Source organism: Amblyraja radiata, chromosome 7 (genome assembly GCF_010909765.2).
Source record: "Amblyraja radiata isolate CabotCenter1 chromosome 7, sAmbRad1.1.pri, whole genome shotgun sequence".
Lineage (NCBI taxonomy): Eukaryota > Metazoa > Chordata > Chondrichthyes > Rajiformes > Rajidae > Amblyraja > Amblyraja radiata.
This window is the reverse complement of record NC_045962.1, coordinates 61,316,783-61,337,485: the sequence shown is the minus strand read 5'-3', so window position 1 is coordinate 61,337,485 and position 20,703 is coordinate 61,316,783. Positions and strand designations below refer to the sequence as shown.

At 44.1% G+C, this 20,703-nt stretch overlaps 1 protein-coding gene across 14 annotated transcripts in view; it reads right to left on the bottom strand.

Moving 5' to 3' along the window:
- The window catches only part of r3hdm1 (R3H domain containing 1), a 212,127-nt gene that overhangs the window by 132,599 nt on the left and 58,825 nt on the right, over nt 1–20,703 (bottom strand). For 11 of the 14 annotated variants that reach the window (XM_033024673.1, XM_033024675.1, XM_033024663.1 and 8 more), the window contains exons 2-4: nt 17,409–17,604; nt 13,308–13,509; nt 4,667–4,876 (exon numbers count right to left, since the gene is read on the bottom strand). In XM_033024673.1, coding sequence (XP_032880564.1) covers nt 4,667–4,837 — 171 coding nt within the window. In that variant the 5' untranslated portion in view covers nt 4,838–4,876; nt 13,308–13,509; nt 17,409–17,604. The remainder of the gene's footprint in view (nt 1–4,666; nt 4,877–13,307; nt 13,510–17,408; nt 17,605–20,703) is intronic. The other 3 variants (XM_033024665.1, XM_033024667.1, XM_033024676.1) reach the window with 2 other exon arrangements.

Sequence of the window (20,703 nt, the reverse complement as noted above, 5' to 3'; positions counted from 1 at the left end):
TTCTCTTTTGCACTACCTGATGAACTAATGTGTGATATTATTTGTGTAAAATAAAGTTTTTCACTGTGCACATGACAATAATAAACCAATGCCAAGGCCAACACCAGATTTATAGCACCGTGCTTGGGTCTTTAAATAAGCTATATAGTTGAACAAATCCACAGCAAATATTAACAGCGATAACAGATTCTTGGATCAAGTATAAGACATTGCAAACTTAGAAGAACTGCCTCATAGACCAGAGAACAGACAAGTCACTCAGAATCACCTTTCAAATGTAGTAGCTTTTTGGTCATCTTATTTATGTTAAGGTCAACCACAAAAATAGACCTATTTGAAGTGGTAGCACAGAGGTCCACCTTTGTTGATGATGGAGAGCAGAACCCTTCAATAGTGTATCTGAACCCCTCAAAGTTTCATCACATCAGGAGAAACAGGGGGATGGAAATCTGTCTGCCTTGGTAAATCCATTTGCCTCCATGCTGAGTAAGTAGATTTAACATTCTATGTCTACCACAGTCCACGTGAGACTTGGGCTCATTCTCCAAGTCAGTCATGAAATTTTGTATAAGAAGGAACTGCAGATGCTGGTTTAAACCGAAGATCGACACAAAAAGCTGGAGTAACTCAGCGGGACAGGCAGCATCTCTGGAGAGAAGGAATGGGTGACGTTTCGGGTCGAGACCTTTCTTCAGACTGAAGTCCCTGCACATGGGCACAAACGATGTCGGGAAGAAGAGGAAGGAGGTTCTGCAATGCGAGTTTAGAGAGTTAGGAAGAAGACTGAAAAGCAGGACTTCCAGGGTGGTTATCTCTGGATTGCTTCCAGCATCTCGTGCTAATGACGGCAGGAACAGGGAGATAGGGGATCTGAATGTGTGGCTGGGGGGCTGGTATAGGGAGCAAGGATTTAGATTTATAGACCACTGGGATCTCTTCTGGGGTAGGGGGTGCTCGAGGTAAAGAAGCCATGAGGAGGTAGTGACCATATAATGATAAGTTTTAATATACAATTTGAGAGGGAGAAGGGAAAAACGGAAGTGTCAGTATTACAATTGAACAAAGGGGGCTATGGAGCCATGAGGGAGGAGCTGGCCAAAGTTGACTGGAAACATACCCTAGCAGGGATGACAGTGGAACAACAATGGCAGGTATTTCTGGGAATAATACAGAAGGTGCAGGATCAGTTCATTCCAAAGAGGAAGAAAGATTCCAAGGGGAGTAAGGGGCGACCGTGGCTGACAAGAGAAGTCAGGGACAGTTAAAAATAAAAGAGAAAAAAAAATAGCGAAGATGAGTGGGAAGCCACAGGATTGAGAAACTTTTAAAAAGCAACAGAAGATAACTAAAAAGGCAATACGGGGAGAAAAGATGAGGTACGAAGGTAAGCTAGCCAAGAATATAAAGGAGGATAGTAAAATATTAGTTAACACCAAAGTGAGACCCCTGAAGACTGAAACAGGTGAATTTATTATGGGGAACAAGGAAATGGCAGACGAGTTGAACAGGTACTTTGGATCCGTCTTCACTAAGGAAGACACAAACAATCTCCCTGATGTACTAGTGGCCAGAGGATCGAGGGTGACGGAGGAACTGAAGGAAATTCACATTAGGCAGAAAGTGGTGTTGAGTAGACTGATGGGACTGAAGGGTGATAAACCCACAGGGCCTAATGGGCTGCATCCTAGGGAAGTGGCTAGAAATCGTGAACGCATTGATGATCATTTTCCAATGTTCTATAGATTCAGGATCAGTTCCTGTGGATTGGAGGGTAGCTAATGTTATCCCACTGTTTAAGAAAGGCGGGAGAGAGAAAAACAGGGAATTGTAGACCAGTTAGCCTGACATCGGTGGTGGGGACGATGCTGGAGTCAATTATAAAAGTTGAAATAGCGGCACATTTGGATAGCAGTAACAGGATCGGTCCAAGTCAGCATGGATTTACGAAGGGGAAATCATGCTTAATCTAACTAATCTTCTGGAATTTTTTGACGATGTAACTGGGAAAATGGACAAGGGAGAGCCAGTGGATGTAGTGTAGCTGGACTTTCAGAAAGCATTTGATAAGGTTCTACATAGGTGATTAGTGGGCAAAATTAGAGCACATGGTATTGGGGGTATGGTACTGACATGGATAGAAAATTGATTGGCAGACAGGAAACAAAGATCAGGGATAAATGGGTCACTTTCAGAATGGCAGGCAGTAAGCCGCCCAAGCAAAATATGAGATACTGTTCTTCCCATTTGCATTTAGCCTCACTCTGACAATGGAGGAGGCCTAGGACAGAGAGGTCAGTGGGGAATGGGAAGAGGATTTAAAGTGTTTGACAACCAGTTCAGGTAGGTCCAGGCGGACTGAGCGAAGGTGTTCAGCGAAATGATTGCCCATTCTACGTTTGGTCTCACCGATGTATAAGAGTCCACATCTTGAACAACGGATGCAGCAGATGAGTTTGGAGGAGGTGCAAGTGAACCTCTGCCTAACCTGAAAGGACTGCTGGGGTCCCTGGACAGAGTTGAGGGAGGAGGTATAGAGACAGGTGTTGCATCACCTGCAGTTGCAGGGGAAGGTAGGAGTTAACCATGGAGTTGCGAAGGGAACGGTCTCTGTGTAAGGCAGAAAGGGGTAGATATGTGCCTATTGGTGAGATCCCGTTGGAGGAGTAAAAAAATGTCAGAGGTATACATATGTGTTGTGTACGACAGCTGATGGGGTGAAAGGCAAGGACCAGGAGGACTCTGTCCCTGTTGCGACTGGGTGGAGTGCAAGGGCAGAGTGCCAAGAAGACACATGTGAGGGCCTCATCTATGATGGAAGAGGGGATCCCCGTTCCCTAAAGAGTGAGTACATCTCGGATGTCCTGGTATGGAACACCTCATCTTGGGCACAGATACGGCATAGATGGAGGGATTGGGAGTTGGCAATAGCGTCTTTGCAGGAAGCAGGGTGGGAAAAAGTGTAGTCGAGATAGTTGTGGGAGTCAGTGGGTTGAATGCACTTGAAATCCCCCTGACCCGGACGTCCCCTAAAAACGGTGGCTAGGCCGGGTGAAGCAGCCAATCTCTACCTCATTGGGACTTCGCTGCTGATTGGCGAGTCACATTTTCCCCACGCGGTTGCAGGGGGAAGTACCTGGGGAGGGGGTGGGAAGGGCGGGAAGGGACCAGTTAACCAGGGAGTTGTGGAAGGCATGGTCTCTGCGGAAAGCAGAAAGGGGTGGAGAAGTGAAGATGTGACTAGTGGTTGGGTCCCGTTGGATGTGGCAGAAAAACGTTTGAGGATTATGCGCTGTACGCGACGACTGATGGGGTGAAAGGTGAGGACTAGGGGGCCTCCTCTATGATGGAAGTGTTGAACCCCCGTTCCCTAAAGAATGAGGACATCTCAGATGTCCTGGTATGGAACACCTCATCTTGGGCGCAGATACGGCATGAATGGAGGAATTGGGGATAGAGGAAGCAGGGTGGGAAGAAGTGTACTCAAGATATTTGTGGGAGTCAGTAGGTTTATAATAGATGGCAGCCGATTGTCTATCTCCTGAGATGGAGACGGTGATATCAAGAAACAGTAGTGAGATGTCGGAGATGATCCAAGTGAAGTTGCTTCTAGCTGATATGACAATGATATGTCACGTTACTTACAGAACATTACAATACAAAACAGCGTATAACATACAATTCCACGACACAACTGAAATCTTCAGAGGGAAAATAAGAACAATATTGGTATTCATCATTATTCAAATGAATATCACTGTTTACCATCTCCATTTATTATATTGATTAAAAGTTTTTCCAGTATTAAACTTTAATTGGATGTGCATGCTATAATGATTGGAATTACAGCATGCATCAAATATTAAGTAGTCTGCTGCAAGTTTCCAAGACTTAACTACAACTAAAAAAAAGTAACATATGTTATCAAGGCGCAAGGTGCCTGAGAGCAAGACCCCTGTGACTTCACCATAACAAAATCTTGGAACTCATCACCTAATGGCACTATTAAAATACTCATCCATACTGATTGTTGTGATTTACTACCTTTGAGGGTACTTTGGGAGGGGCAATAAGCAAATGATTTGAAAGCACACATATAAATGAAAAGCAAGTTCTTATTACTGATAGTTTCTGCTTCAATCATTAATCCCAGATACTTCTCATGGTGTCTTATACTTCTCTAAATGTCTTATACTTAACCTTATGACCATGATCCCATGTTTTCTACATAGATCATGACACAAATGAGTACTGTGCTTTAAATAGTAGACATTGATAAGGTCTGCTTTAGAAAGCCAATGCAGAAAATCAGTTCTCTGCAACAATCATTGCCGCCTTCATTATATTATATTAGCATTACCAATTTATGTGTTTGAATTTTTTAAATAGGCATCTATCCTATATATTAGATTTCGAGTTGTGCATTAAGTTGCTACCAGTAGGAGAGCCAAAGCTTCTCTCTGTTGATTATTTTGAATTAACTGAGAGCTACACAAGAGTGAGCGTTTACATTTTAAGAACAATGAAAATAGGTTAAATTGGAAATCACTGCAGTAATAGCCAAATTGCTTCTACTGCAATTCAACATGAATGATGATAGAAATAATCATTACAATAATGATAAATAGAATGACCATTAAAACATGTAGATAGGTTTAGTAGATCTTACCTGAGAATCAATTCTCCTATCTGTGCAGCCTTCATCCTTTTCCATTGCCTTTGATTCATGGCTTTCTGATTTGACTAGGTTTTCGGTTATTGATGTCTGCTTAAAGGTGCTCTCTTTAGCCCTCATTGCTTCAGCTTCTTCTTTTACAATACTATTATCAGACATTGTCATTGAATAAGTTCACTCTGAATTCTACTAAAAATGGGATACCTGCAGCAAGATAAACAATCACAGTTTCACATTAAATTTTAAGATTTCTCCTTCAATATGTTAGAATTGTTAATAAATGAATTTCTATAAATAGGTACCCTTGATTATCTAAAGTAACCATAATCTATTAAATTCTAGACTTCTGACTGTTAGCATCAATGTATTTCATTTGAGGAACAGGTAAAATTGATATACTGAATGCTATTAAATTTAAGAAATGCATCTTCAAAGTCATTTGGCAAATTGTTACATTATCACCAAGCATAAAAGACTGAATAAAAGACAGGGTGATAGTTTGTTAAACCACTGTGAAGAGTGGCTCCTCACATGATAGATTGGATTCTAACACCTCAACATTTTCAGATCACAAAAATAAAGTGGTATTTAACATTAACACTAGATTTACCAAGAAGCTTCATGGTATAATTAGATAAATAGGCTTTTTAATTAAATACCACTTAGTTGCTAATCTAAAATGTTAAAACAGTTTCAGATTATGAGATTACCATAATTAGTACATTAGATTTTTAATTTTTAATTTTTGCTAAAACCATATTTTTAAACCCGGATTATTTTTGATTTTATCCTAATTTGTGCTGAGTAAACCGCAGTCAGTAAATGAAGAGGGAGACTGCAGTTGCCCTCATAACTGCCAAACGGGTTGAAATGGAAGCACCCTGGAAGTACCAGATTAAAAAGGATCAAGCACTCTATTCACTACAAGGCGACAGTAGACACTCATCGGCTAGGCTGTTGACAGCTTAAAACAAGATCCTTGTACAATCCACAGCCGCTTGTCAATTCAATTGAACCAAAGGAAAGGAAAAAAGGTATGCACACAATAAAAACAACGAATTAGAAAATAAAATGCTTTATTTGAGCTTTGTTGCTTCTGGATCTTTTTATGCATTAGAAATTGATCAAAATGGATAAATATATTAGAGCAGTAAATGTTCACTATTCTGTGGTCATTTTCTGAGAATAGGTGGCGGGGTAGCAGGCACGTGACGCGAGTAATTACTCAGGGTAGGCAGTCAGTCGGCTTTTAAAAAATCTTAAACTGCGCATACGCAGATTGTTCTCCTCTCCGTAAACTGTCAGTCGAGTTTTATAAAGTAATTTGTCTTCAAAAGCCATATCTCTTAATAAAGTACCATATTTCCCGGCAATGAAGACGCACCCCCATTTTGAATGGCGTCACACACACTAACTACCCCTCCCGCACACACGCTAACTACCCCCCTTGATATTATATTAATATTATTAATTTGCTCCTTTTACCCCATAACCGCCCTATCCGCTGACGCATAGCCCCCAACTCGTACGCGCATCTAGAGAGGGGGGGGGGGGGTAAAGAGTGAGAGCAGAGAGAGAATGGGGAGAGACAGAGAGAAAGGGGCAGAGACAGAAGGGCAAGAGACAGAGGGAGAGGCGGTGGAGGGAAGGAGGAGAGGGAGGGTGGGTGAGCGGGGGAGCGTCGGGGAGGAGGGGTGAGAGAGATGGAGGAGAGAGAGGGGGAGAGAGGGAGAGAGGGGGGCTGAGTGGGGGAAGGGAAGGGGGGGAGGGGGAGAGGTGGGGGGGAAGGGAGGGGAAGGGGAAGGAGGGTGGGGATGGGGTGTAGGGAAGGGGGTAGGGGAGGAGGGGAGGAGGGAGAGCAGGAGGGAGATGGGGTAGGGGAGAGAAGGGGAAGAGTGTGGAGGCAGGGGGAGAGGGGTATGGGGAGAGAGGGGGAAGAGTGGGGAGGGAGGGGGAGATGGGGTAAGGGAGCGAGGGGGAAGAGTGGGGAGGGAGGGGGAGAGGGTAGGGGAGAGAGGGGGAAGAGTGGGGAGGGAGGGGGAGAGGGGTAGGGGGAGGGAGAGGGGTGGGGGCAGTCCATCTATTCCCCACTCCCTATCACCCCCACTTCTCTCCCTCTATTCCCACACTCTCCCTCCTCACCTTCCCCATTCCCCCCTCTCCCTCCCTACTCCCTCCTCTCCCTCAATCCCCCCACTCCCCCTCTTCACCACCCCAGGATTTCGTCTGTCCTCCGGATCTGCAGAACTTGCTCGTTCACAGAGAAGAACACAGAACAGGGAGGAGTCAGAGAGCCAAATGCCAGCGCGTGTCGGGGGGGTGGGGGGGGTGTTGACGTAACTCGGCCTTGCGATGCCCACAGCCGTTGATAACTGTCAGCTGGCAACAGCCCTTTAAAGCTGCTAAGGCAAGACGCGTTCGCCCAGGAGCGAGCATTCACAGCAAAGAAGCACCGGTTTCTGACTCTCTGGAAATCCACAGCTGGAATGAGCGCGCAGGGGATGTGAGGGGCGCACAGGCGGGCGGGGGCTTCGCGAGCTGCGCCGGCCGTGAGGAGAAAGTTCAGCGGAACTTATGAGGAGAAGTTCAGCGCGTGAGGAGTCGCTGCCCTGAGATCTGTAGAACAAAGAAGCTATAGCGGAACGCAGCTGTAGAATCTTTGTTCTGCAGAACTTTCTCGATCTTTCTGCGCCTTTAATCCACAGCGGCGGATTTATTCAAAATCTGGGGAAATAATTGACCAAGGAGTGGATTTCTGAACTCATAAGTAAAATCCCTACCGACATTGTAAAAATCTCTGCATTTTTGCGTCTGGTTTTCGAGGAGAAACGTTTCACATGCAAAATGACACCCACACACCCACCCACACACACGCAGACAGTTTTAATAGATACTAGACCAAATGCAGACCCGTTGGGTCTGTTGCCCCAACGTGCAGTTGGGGGGGGGGGGTGTGGCATGCGGCGTCACACACATTAACCACCCCCCCACACACACTAACTTCCCCTCCGCACACACGCTAACTATCCCCCTTGTTAATATATTAATATTATTGCAAATAATATTATTTGCTCATTTTACCCCATAATCGGCCTACCTACTGACACATAGCCCCCAACTCGCAGGCGCGTCTTGAGAGGGGGGGGGGGTAGAGTGAGGGCAGAGAGAGAAGGGGGGGGGGAGAGGGAGAGGGAGGGGGAGAGAGAGGGAGGGGGGAGAGGGAGGGGGGGAGAGGGGTTATGGAGAGGGAGGGAGGGGGAGAGGGAGAGGGAGGAGGAGAGGGAGGGAGGGGGGGAGAGGGAGGGAGGGGGGAGAGGGAGGGAGGGGGGAGAGGGAGAGGGTGGGGGAGAGGAGGAGGGGGGGAGAGGGAGGGGTGGGGAAAGGGAGGGGGGGAGAGGGAGGGGAGGGAGGAGGGGGAGGAGAGAAGGAGGGGGAGGAGAGAAGGAGGAGAGGGGGGGAAACGGCCTCGCGGGGCCGGTCCCGAAATCGCGCGGGGCTCCAAAAATCTTGCACTGTCCGAAAATCCCGCGCGTCAACGGCTTGTCGGCCCGCAGGCGCATTGAGGGTGTACGCAGTGTCTCGACGGGCGTAACCAGTGGCTTGACGTCGTACGAAGCATATTGACGTCGTATGCAGCATCTTGACGGCGTACGCCTAACGCGTGACGTTGCTCGATGACCGCCTGGCGTGCCGTTGCGTGATGAGGTCACCGCCCGATGCCGTGTGACGTCCAAATTCAGTCAGCCCGCCTCCTGCCCAGCTGATTGGTGAGTATGATGCTGGTGGGGCAGGCCCTTTATGCCCCGCACGACAATAACTGCCGCCGCCATTTTCAAGCCGGTGACCTCCGGTGACCTCCCGATCTGCAGAGCATTTTGAGAAGGGGGAGGGGTTTGGAGTGGGCGGACGGGCATGGGAGTCCAGCTGTGGACTTCTGACTCTCTGGAGCGCGCAGGGGATGGGAAGGGCGCACAGGCGGGCGGGGCTTCGCGAGCTAGGCCAGCTGTGAGTTCAGCGGAACTTATGTGGAGAAATTCAGCGCGTGAGGAGCACTGCCCCACGATCTGTAGAACAAAGAAGCTACAGCGGAACGCAGCTGTAGAATCTTAGTTCTGCAGAACTTTCTCGATATCTCTGCACCTTAAATCCACAGCGGCGGGGGGTGGGGCCAGGACGCAGGTGGGCCTGGATTGGTCGGCATGTGGGCATTGTGACGTCAGCAGCTGCTGATTTAAAGAAAAACAGTAAGTTTGGTGAAGGATTTTATTGAAAATGTGTACAGAAAAATGACGAAATTTAATGAGTGGATCTGCGAATTTAAAAGTAAATTTTCTAGCGAAATGGTATAAATCTCGGCGTTTTTGCGTCTGGTTTTCGCGGAGTAACGAATCAAAGGCAAAAATCAAAGGCAAAATCAAAGGCTGACATACCCACACACACACACACACAACACACAAAGTTTTAAAAGTATACTAGACCAAGTGCAGACCCGTTGGGTCTGCTCCCCCAATGGTGTGATCCCCCAACCCAATATTCCACCATGCACTCGTCTCCTCCAATGGAACTGAAGCCGTTCCCAAATGTAAGATACCAGCACTCCCCTGCAAAAAAATCACCTCCCCTGCCTGCTGCAGCAGTGAAAGGTTCAGAGTGTTCCTGTCTTGCAAGTTTGTTTCGAAGTGTGTTGGAAGCTGTTTCGAAGTGTGTTGGAAGCTGATAGGAAGGAGCAGCCGTCAACAAATCAAAAGGCAGAAAGTCAACGAATCAAAAGGCAGACAGGCAGCCGGACGGACGGATGTCGGACGGATGGGGCGAGAGTTTTATAGAATAACTAGACCCATTGCAGACCCGTCGGGTCTGGTCCCCCAATGGTGTGATCCCCCAACCCAATATTCGTCCAATGGAACTGAAGCCGTTCCCAAATGTAAGATTCCAGCACTCCCCTGCCTCCCTCAGCAGTGGATTAAAAAAAAAATCAAATTGCACCTCCCCTGCCTGCTGCAGCAGTGAAAGGTTCAGAGTGTTACTGTCTTGCAAGTTTGTTTCGAAGTGTGTTGGAAGCTGTTTCGAAGTGTATTGGAAGCTGATAGGAAGGAGCAGCCGTCAACAAATCAAAAGGCAGAAAGTCAACGAATCAAAAGGCAGACAGGCAGCCGGACGGACGGATGTCGGACGGATGGGGCGAGAGTTTTATAGAATAACTAGACCAAGTGCAGACCCGTTGGGTCTGGTCCCCCAATGGTGTGATCCAATGGAACTGAAGCCGTTCCCAAATGTAAGATTCCAGCACTCCCCTGCCTCCCTCAGCAGTGGATTAAAAAAAAAATCAAATTGCACCTCCCCTGCCTGCTGCAGCAGTGAAAGGTTCAGAGTGTTCCTGTCTTGCAAGTTTGTTTCGAAGTGTGTTGGAAGCTGTTTCGAAGTGTGTTGGAAGCTGATAGGAAGGAGCAGCCGTCAACAAATCAAAAGGCAGAAAGTCAACGAATCAAAAGGCAGACAGGCAGCCGGACGGACGGATGTCGGAAGGATGGGGCGAGAGTTTTATAGAATAACTAGACCAAGTGCAGACCCGTTGGGTCTGGTCCCCCAATGGTGTGATCCCCCAACCCAATATTCCACCATGCACTCGTCTCCTCCAATGGAACTGAAGCCGTTCCCAAATGTAAGATGCCAGCACTCCCCTGCAAAAAAATCACCTCCCCTGCCTGAAAGTCAACGAATCAAAAGGCAGACAGGCAGCCGGACGGACGGATGTCGGACGGATGATGCGAGAGTTTTATAGAATAATAGATAGATAGATAGATAGATAGATAGATAGATAGATAGATAGATAGATAGATAGATAGATAGATAGATAGATAGATATGATATGATGTGCATAAGTACGGTGAAGTACAGATACAATGAGCATGAGTGATTTGACATCATACTCCAGAAATGTCTTCACTAGTAATCTTTAAACAACAGTTGAACTACTTAGACTTATAATCCAAATAATTTTCAGGTCCATTCAAACACCATTTAAGTATAGAAAAGCAGAAGCAAGAATGAGCCATTTGGCTCCATATACATACCAGTGAAATCATCTTATTTTGTTAAACCATGTCAGAATTGCGCATGTTTCAGTAAGGTTCCCCTTCATTCTTCCAAACTCTAGTAAATGCTGTGCTGGTCAATGCAATCTCACTTCATACAACACTCAGGCCACATCAAAAATAAGTACGCACTTATCTATGGCAAGTATATCTTTTCTTCAATAAGGGGTTCCAAACTGCTCACAATGCTCATGTCAAGCCCTTGTATAATTTTAGCAAAACATCCTTTACTCCTGTACTTGGTTGAGGTCAACATACCATTTGCCTTCTTACCTGTATGTTGTATTTGCACATTTGCCTCTAGTAACCGGTGTACAAGGGCACGCAGCTCAGTCTATACTTCAATATTCCTTAAAATATTACCACTAAATAATATTCTACTTTATTGTTTTTTCTACCAAAATGCATAACCACATTTATACAGCTTCTGCACACTCAATTTGCTAAAATCACAATGAAGCCTCTGTGCTTTCTCTTCACAACCCCACCCAGTTTCGTGTTACAGCAAACTTATAAATATTACATCTCAGCTCCCTTACCCAAAACAGTGATATATTTGGTGAATAGCTATGGCCGAAGCATCGCTATTTTCCAACCCATGGACACATTTGGTCATTCTGCTTCCTACATGTCACCAATGTAAGGCAAAAGAATAATCCCAATTCCACACGCTTTAAATTTTGCAATATTAACCTTTTTGTGAGACTTGATCAAAGGCCTTCAGAAAATCCAAATATACCACATTACATCGTTGACCTCATCATATTATCACAGTTAAATCCACAAAAAAAATTATCCAGTAGATTTCTCAAACATAACCCAACACAATTAAGGACCTTTTTCACCCTGGTCATTCCTTCTTGTCCCCTCTCCTGTTGGGAAGAAGGTTCACAAATTTGAAAGCAAGTACCACCAGTTCGGGAACAGTTTCTTCCCTACTACTAAAGGTCTTTAGCATGATAATGGAATTTAACAGACAGACACAAGAAACCAGATTCTGGAACACTGAGTAAAATGCAAAAAGCTGGAGTGAGTCATCAGCATCTATGGATGGAATAGACTGATAATGTTTTGAGTCACGGTATCAAGGAAGGTGAAGCAAAGTAGGTACAGGAGATGATGTGTAGGTGTGTCAGGATCTAGCTGAATGACAAAGCAGGTTCAAGGTGCTGCGTGACCTATTTCACCTAGCATGTCAGTGGGCTCAATGATTTTCTTTCATGTTGGACTGTACAATGATTGTTTAGTAATCTTGAATTTACATGAGAGTTCAAGATAATGTAGGTTACAAGTTACTGTATTTATATTGCTGTGATATAGGGTGATTTCACGAAAGGTCACTGGAGCGTAGATCCCCACTCACGTGACCGCAAAATTTAACTGGAGGACATATGTCACTTCCGGTATGTGTGTGAATGGGAAAACACGCACTTTCACACCCGTTAAAAACATGGAAAACGGCCGATTATTGAGCTGACATTTTCTGTGCTAGTCGGGGTGACCGTGAAGCACAGCGACCTAAATTTTCAGTCCAAAAAAAAGATAGAAAGTAAGGTAAATTCAAGAGGGAGTTGAAGGTGCAAAAAGAGCGGCCCCAGGGCTCGGTAACAGGCGGCCAGGCAACTCCAAACTCAGGTTCCTGGACTTTCAATCAGACACGCCACCCAACCGAGATATCAGCATAATTAGTGCAAATCAATAGCAGGGAATTCACCTCGATTTAGCAATTTTAATGACAGATTTTTCACTTTTAAAACTTTTCATATAACAAATGAATAAAGATAAAAAGTCAATAATGCCTCACTTTTGATGAAATGCAGCGAGCAAACGCGATAATTCCCGATATTTTGGATCTTTAAATCTCCACGGCAAATGTCTGCTAAGCACTTCCGCTCTTTTTGCACCTTCAACTCCCTCTTGAATTTACCTTACTTTCTATCTTTTTTTTGGACTGAAAATGTAGGTCGCTGTGCTTCACGGTCACCCCGACTAGCACAGAAATTTTCAGCTCAATAATCGGCCGTTTTCCATGTTTTTAACGGGTGTGAAAGTGCGTGTTTTCCCATTCACTAACATGTACCGGAAGTGACATATGTCCTCCAGTTAAATTTTGCGGTCACGTGAGTGGGGATCTACGCTCCAGTGACCTTTCGTGAAATCACCCTATAGCTAGGAGTAATTAATCATGCACAAAATATAGTATTTTTAAGCAATATACCAGTTATCATTTTAGCTTTAAGTCCACAGAATTAAAATCCCAGTCACCACAGAAAAACTAAACATTCAATTTATGATTATAATTATGCATGGGAGAAAAAAAAATGTTTATGGCACTATAAAATGTTTATAGTACTAGTCTTTTACTTCAACCACTTATTATACTTCTTTGCAGCATAAAGTGTTTTCACCCATTGTTTGCCTTTCCTCTTTCAACTACTATTCCGCTCTCATTTTTATTGATACGATCGTTACAAACGAAGGCTTTATACGATCGTTACAAACGAAGTCCACAAAATCTATACTGGTTGATTCCATCTTACCATGCCCTCAGGGCTTCTAAAGTGCTTCACTGTTTTGGAGACAAGTGTGACATCCACATTGTGGGATGTTGTTGTGCACAATCAGCAAATGTGATGACTGGCCGTTTACTGTTTTGGCGATGTTTGAGGAGGGAAATAACGTTGACCAGGATACCAGAACTCCCTGCTCTTTCAATAGTGCAATGCGATTTTCTATGTCCACCTGAACAGAAAGACAATACCTTAAATCTGGAAATGAACACATGAGCAGTCATGTAGGAAAATACAGACATGACTGCTCCAAGGCACACATTATCAGCACATTAATATACTGCACCAATTGCAATTTAAGTCAAATTAAAACATAGCTAGGGGCTTTGAACAATTCAAAAATTGCATAGATAGTACAATGGTAGATGGTGTAAGCCATGTGTGGGAAAAGATTTGGAATTGTCACTAAGTCACTAAATCAAAACCAATGTTCCGTCTGTCCGTCTGACCATCTATCTATCTGTCCATCTATCTATCTATCCATCTATCTATCTGTCCATCTATCTATCTGTCCATCTGTCCATCTCTCTATCCATCTATCTATCTATCAATCAATCATATCATATACTTATTAAGTCTGATATTGTTTGTGTGTGTGTGTGTGTGTGTGTGTGTGTGTGTGTGTGTGTGTGTGTGTGTGTGTGTGTGTGTGTGTCTTTACATCTTCACAAAAACACCACGCGGTAACGATTACATTTTTACATATTCTGATTGACATTTTTCCCCTCTAGGCACAGAACATCTTCATTGAACATTTTATGCTTTATTTCACGACTTATTCTGGACTTGTTACTGATTAAAAGTTTTTTTTAAATCAAAATACTTTGAATTTAAAACACAATGGTCTGGCTAGCAGTGATCAGCTTACCTGAAGATTTCATCCTATATTTCACGTTATTCGTGATTAAAGCTTTAGAAATTGCCAACTTTCACAAGATTTTTCTGCCAGCTTCCAACACACTTCGATACAATGTTGCAACACAGAAACACTCTGAACTTTTAACCTCACAGGAGGAGGAGGGCGAATTGCTATTGCAACACGCAGGGGAAGTGCAATTGGAATTTTTTTTAAAGCCCACTGTTGAGGTAGGCAGGGGAGTGCTGGAATCTTACATTCGGGAACGGCCTGAGTTGGAGGATCACGCCTCCCATGGGGGCTACGAGTAGGGAACAGGTACGTTGGGGGAGCAAACCCAACGGGTCTGCACTTGGTATAGTACTTATTAAAAGTCTGATCTTGTATGTGTGTGTATATGTGTGTGTGTGTATATGTGGTTGTCTTTGCATTTTCGCAAAAACACTACGTGGCAACGATAACATTTTCACATATTCTGATTCACATTTTCCCCCTCTCGGCAGAGAACACCTTCACTGAACATTTTATGCTCTATTTCTCGACTTATTACTGATTAAAGTTTAATAAAATCAAATGACTTTGAATTTAAAATGACCAGCTTCAACTGATGATGTCATAATGGCTCGGTTAGCAGTGATCAGCTTCACAGAAGATTTCATCTTATATTTCACAAGTTATTTGCGATTAAACACCCTGAACTTTTCACCTCACAGGAGGGGGAGGGCGAATTTCTATTGCAACATGCAGGGGAAGTGCAATTGGAATTTTTTTTAAAGCCCACTACTGAGGGAGGCAGGGGAGTGTTGGTTTCTTATGTTTGGGAATGGCTTGAGTTGGAGGACCACGTCTCCCGTGTGAGCTACGGGTAGGGAATGGGTGCGTTGGGGGAGCAGACCCAACGGGTCTGCACTTGGTCTAGTATATTACTAACTCTCATTTCTATATTTGTTTGTTTCTATATTTGTTTGTAGTATATTTGCGCAAAAACGGTACACGATAACGCTACAAGAGGGGGGGGGTTTCATTTTTTTTTAAAAACATTGTGATTTTCATTGTGGGGGTGGGGGGTGGGATTGGAGGATGGTTTCATTTTTTTTTAAATTGCAATTTTCAGTGTGGGCGGGTGGTGATGGGGGGGACGTGATGAGTGGGGAGAAGGTGAATTGAGGGAGAGGAGGGGAGTAGTGGGGAGAGAGAGAGGAAAGTGGGGGAGGTGAGGAGGGTGAGTGGGGGAGAAGGGGGTGGATAGAGGGAGAGGAGGGGGGCAGTGGGGGAGGTAGGGAGTGGGGGATAGAGGGAGAGGAGGGCAGAGGGGAGGTGAGGAGGGAGCGTGGGGGGGTGGGATAGGGGAGAGGTGAGGAGTGGGGGAGCGGGGGATAGAGGGAGGAAGGGGGTAGCGAGGGGAGAGAGGAAAGTGGGGGAGGTGAGGAGGGTGAGTGGGGGAGAAGGGGGAGGATAGAGGGAGAGGAGGGGGGCAGTGGGGGAGGTAGGGAGTGGGGGATAGAGGGAGAGGAGGGCAGAGGGGAGGTGAGGAGGGAGCGTGGGGAGGTGGGATAGGGGAGAGGTGAGGAGTGGGGGAGCAGGGGGATAGAGGGAGGAAGGGGGTAGCGAGGGGAGAGGGGTCATCAAGGGAGGGAATGACCGATGGTAGGGAAAGGGAGAGGGAGGGAGAGGTGAGGGAGGGAATGGAGGGGGGGATGAGAGGGGAAAGAAGAGGGAGGGTGAAGAGGAGGGGAAAGGAGTGCTGGGGGACGGAGGTAGGAAGAGGGATGGCGAGGCACAGTTGGGGAGGGTTGCCGTCTGCGCAGTTTGGGGTTATGAGTGAGTGGTGGAATATTGCGTTGGGGGAACGGCGTCCAAAGGATCCCACTTGGTCTAGTTCCTTCTAAAACTGCCTACAATAGAATTGCATGAACTGATAAAACACATTTAAGATTCTACGTTCGTCCTGATTCCCCACTGCAGCCGTAGCATTATTATTGGATGTGGCAGATATAAGGGCAATGAGATAATTTTTACTGTCAAATCATGGATTAAGTCTTGACTGAAGCTTTCATTTGATAGTGACTGCACCTCGGAAGTAACGAGATTGCATATATTTAAAGATTCCAGTTAAGAACAATGTACAAGTACGTAAGAATGGGTGATGTGATGGATATCGGTTGAACATGAAATCGTACACATAAAAGAGTGGGTTATATGTCATTGTGATAAGGTTCACTACTTAAAAAACAGACAACTCGCAAAATCGTTAGGTAAACCAACTCAAGCTTTACTGATCATCAGCCGGCGGAAGTGACGGGGATACACCAGTCAAGTAAGCAACAGACACTTAACTTCCCCGCGCCACCACTTCAATGAACAAAGATTTGCAGTGTTTTTTCTGTGTGTCACTTAATCACATTCCAAAGATGTTAGTCATGATCATAAGATTCAGTTAATACACATCACTACACGACGCGTCTGAGCTGGTCTCTCTTATCAATTGGTAGACATATTTCAACGGCACCAGTAATTGTCTCAATTTACATCAACCTGAGACAAGCACGGGCTTGTCTCTCTCTCTCTCTCTCTCTCTCTCTCTCTTATCATTCCACTGGAGAAGGCCTGCTTGAGAAAAAATATAAGCTACAACCTAGTCAAGTATTCCAGTATGCATCTTTTATATATTTAAAAACATTTAACCTTTTCAATTGGTTTTATTTCTCACAGAGGAAGATTAAAATTGTACAACAGGATTCCAAAAGATATATAGAAGGCAGACTAAGGCGATTCATGAATTTGTTACATATCAAGCAAAGCATAGAAAAAGCAAGAATAAATCATTCCCTGCAACAACTACTCAGCTTTTGCCTGAATGAAACCAGTGGAGCTTGAGAAGATTTGTTATGATATGCAGAGTTCCAGAGTATGAAACAACTTATGTTTTAATTAAAACAAAAGTGGATATATGTCAGTATTTTATGAGATTAAAGTGGGGTGAGAGAGAAAGTATGATCAAGATAGGAGTGTGTATGCAAGATAAATATTGTCCATCTAGTATAATATAAATGGCAATTGATGAGATTTAATTCATCCAAGGTGATGTTTAGTTATTAAGTTAGTTGATGCAGTATATTTTGATTTATCTAATAACATTAAAATAAACATTTTGATAACTAAACTTTGTTGCTGTCCTGCAGTGCAGAATACCATGTTGGGATTTACAAATTTACCTTCGGCTTTTGCCAGCAATGCTTCTGTAACTAGGTAATAAACCAAACCAAGGTTCCTCCTTAGTGCTGCTGATGAAGATGTCAATTGTATTGAACCTGATGGAAGCTGGTAAGGAGAGTCCCATGTCCTTATCAACAGTGTGGAGTCCTGGTCCGAATCCTCCTCCTACTGATCAGGCAAATCATTCCCAAATACCTGAAGAATAAATAAAATTGAAGCATATTAACAAATAGATTCCATTCAATCAACTTCAAAATGTTCAAGGAAACAGTAAAGCATGATTCCTTTGAACCTTTTAATGCAATCATTTGATGTAATTGCCACTTAGTTGATCTTTTTACAGAATCAACTTTTCTTCATTACATTCAGACTTCAGTATGCAGTTTACTGATGCTGTTCCAGTCAAAACCGTTCTACAAAATAACTTGAGTTATGAAGAAAAAGTTCATAATTAACCCTTCAGGTGCAAATAACAGTTTTCCATCTTTGAACATGCTTCACTTGTGATGCTTAATTTGTGATGCTTAATTTTTAGCAGACACAAATGGGAGAAATATTTAAATATGTTTGGATATAGTAAATATGTTGGAACACATTTAGAAATAACAATGCATAACAATATTTGTTATTCTTCACAACAATTGTGCAATTTGTTCCATTTCTATGAAAAGCTATTATTTGTTGTGAAGATTTCACAAAATCTTTTAATGATTTCTGTGATACAAACCAAAGCTTTTTATTCTTCTTGAAATTAGCCTCAAGTTATGGGGAGAAGGCAAGAAAATTGGGTAAGCAGGGAGAGATCAGCCATGATTGAATGGCGGAGTAGACTCGATGGGCCAAATGGCCTAATTCTACTCCAATAACTTGTGAACCCAATATTTTGAGTTCATGTTTTTTTTGCTCCACCAACCAACTTCACCACAAAACAATTGGATTTATAATCAGTGCACCATCTGCAGAGGAAGAGGAATGGCCGATGGTTCGTGTGATGACCCTACAGGTACAGATATTGCTCAACTGACTCGTGTCTCCAACTGATACAGGAAAAGTTTTACATTTTCGGAACCAATACTTATTCCACCTTTCAAACATTAAAAAAAAATGAATATAAAATGAAATAAAGCAATTTGGATTGCGTTTTCTTTATTTATATTTTATTCAAGGCAGCTCAGAAAAATTATTGGAGATCCTACAATGTACAATAATCTTGTACAATCTTGTATTATTTTACATCACCTTGAATTACTGAGATGAACCCAATATTTTAAGTTCATGTTTTTTGCTCTACCAAATTACTTCACCACACAAAAAAAAATGGATTTACAACCTGTGTAGAATAATCGAAACTGTACCAGGAATGTTTTATATGAATTTCAGGTCATCCATTATTTTTGATTGAACAAAATGGTAAATTATTTTTCAGTACTTATTACTTCATGGTAAAATATTCATAGCAAATAAAACAGAGCCAAAAGTACATTTATTAAAAAATCTGTTGATTGCTGCTTGTGGTAAAGGGGATACATTTTACATCATACTTAAAACCTTGTCATTTGTCACGGATGGCCTTCATACCAAATAGAATTGCTTCCCAACAAAAATTGTTTGTGTTTCTCGTCAAAGGAAATACCAAATCTGACAAAATATCATTAATCGATTGAATGGTGCTCAAAATGAATTTAACAAAATCCAACTACAGTATTTGATTTGCAACAATGCAAATGCAGTGTTTCCCAAAGTGGGGTGGTACACGTACAACACAACAACGAATAAACACAACAATGAATAAGCTCTGAGCTCTGAACTGCAAAAGACTATATTATTATTGCACTATATTTATTATTTATTGAACATTTTTTATCTTTCTCTTCCCCTGTTATGTACTATGTTTACATATTCACATATTCTGTTGTGCTGTAGCAAGTAAGAATTTCATTGTCCATAGCATGGGTCGTTATTGCTATTGGTACAGAAACACTCTCGCTTCCCACATAATTTATCCACAACAAAATATACAGGTTGCAAGGACATTTCAAAAGGCATTTCATGATAATGGCTGTTAAAACTGACTATAGCCATCTGACAGGTTAAACATTACACTAACTGACAAGAGATGGCCAAAGGACATAACTGCAGCAAATGTTCTTTTGGTAATATGTTTAAAGGTGTCAAAACGCCACATTACCGGACATTCAGATTAAATGTATGTGTTGTGAACAGCAATGAAGATACCCAGTTTGTATGCACCAGATTAAAAAAAAAAAGATTAATAAACGCTGTTTCCATCATTCCCACTTCAGAATTAACGTTAAAATTTCAACTGAAATATCTCCTGACCAAATTTGTGATGTATATGACCAACTGTAGAAGTAAAACCTGGATAAATCCAACGTATAGTTGTGAATGTTGCTCATTAAATGGGGAGAGAGGGGGAGTGGGGGAGAGAGAGAGAGAGAGAGAGAGAGAGAGAGAGAGAGAGGGAGAGAGAGAGAGGAGGAAGGTCAGCGCTCATCGTACAGGGGCGGTATCTTCGCCCCGCTGCCTTGGCCGTCCCTGTCCACCGCCAAGTGCCGCTGCCAAAGTGGAGGCGGTTGGGATCTCCTCGCCACCGCCTCCCCTCCTCCGCCAGCCAACAGAAGGTGCGGGGCAGCTGCTTCAGACGGCAGAAAGGGGCCTCCCCCTCCCTACCCCCGGCCTCGGCGTGCGAGAAGGTTTGTTTTGTTTGTTATCGCCGTTAGCAGATTTGCAAGCAGCGGCCGCTATCAGGGCGGGCGGGGTGCTGCAGGAGGAGGCAATGGAGCCGCTATCGCGGCCGCTGCTGCCACGGCCGCTGCACGGGGCCCATCAATTGCTCCGACCCTTCGTCACCCCACACCCCGTATCTTTGCTCCGCAATATAGCCGCCGCCAACACAAAGCGTCACGTTCCTTTTCTCCAGAGATGCTGCCTGACCCGCTGAGTTACTCCAGTTTTTTGTGTCTATCTTCGGTATAAACCAGTATCTGCAGTGCCAAGCCGGGCAAAATGACTCGGCATTTAGGTTGCCCGGCGGCACTTTGGGTGGTTATTGGCACCCGGGCAACCGCTAATTTCGAGCCCTGTGTAGGGGGGGGGGGGGGGAAGCAATGGGACCCAGCAGAGTCAGACCACGTACTGTCTGCATCGTGGAGGTTGTTGGCCTGGTGCTGAGCCTGGAACTCTGATGAGGTGACAGCTCTGGCCCGCTGGTGGCCGGTGAACAGGCGAGGGTCGGCGAAGTCGCTGATGGAGGCCCGTGGGGTGCTGGAGTAG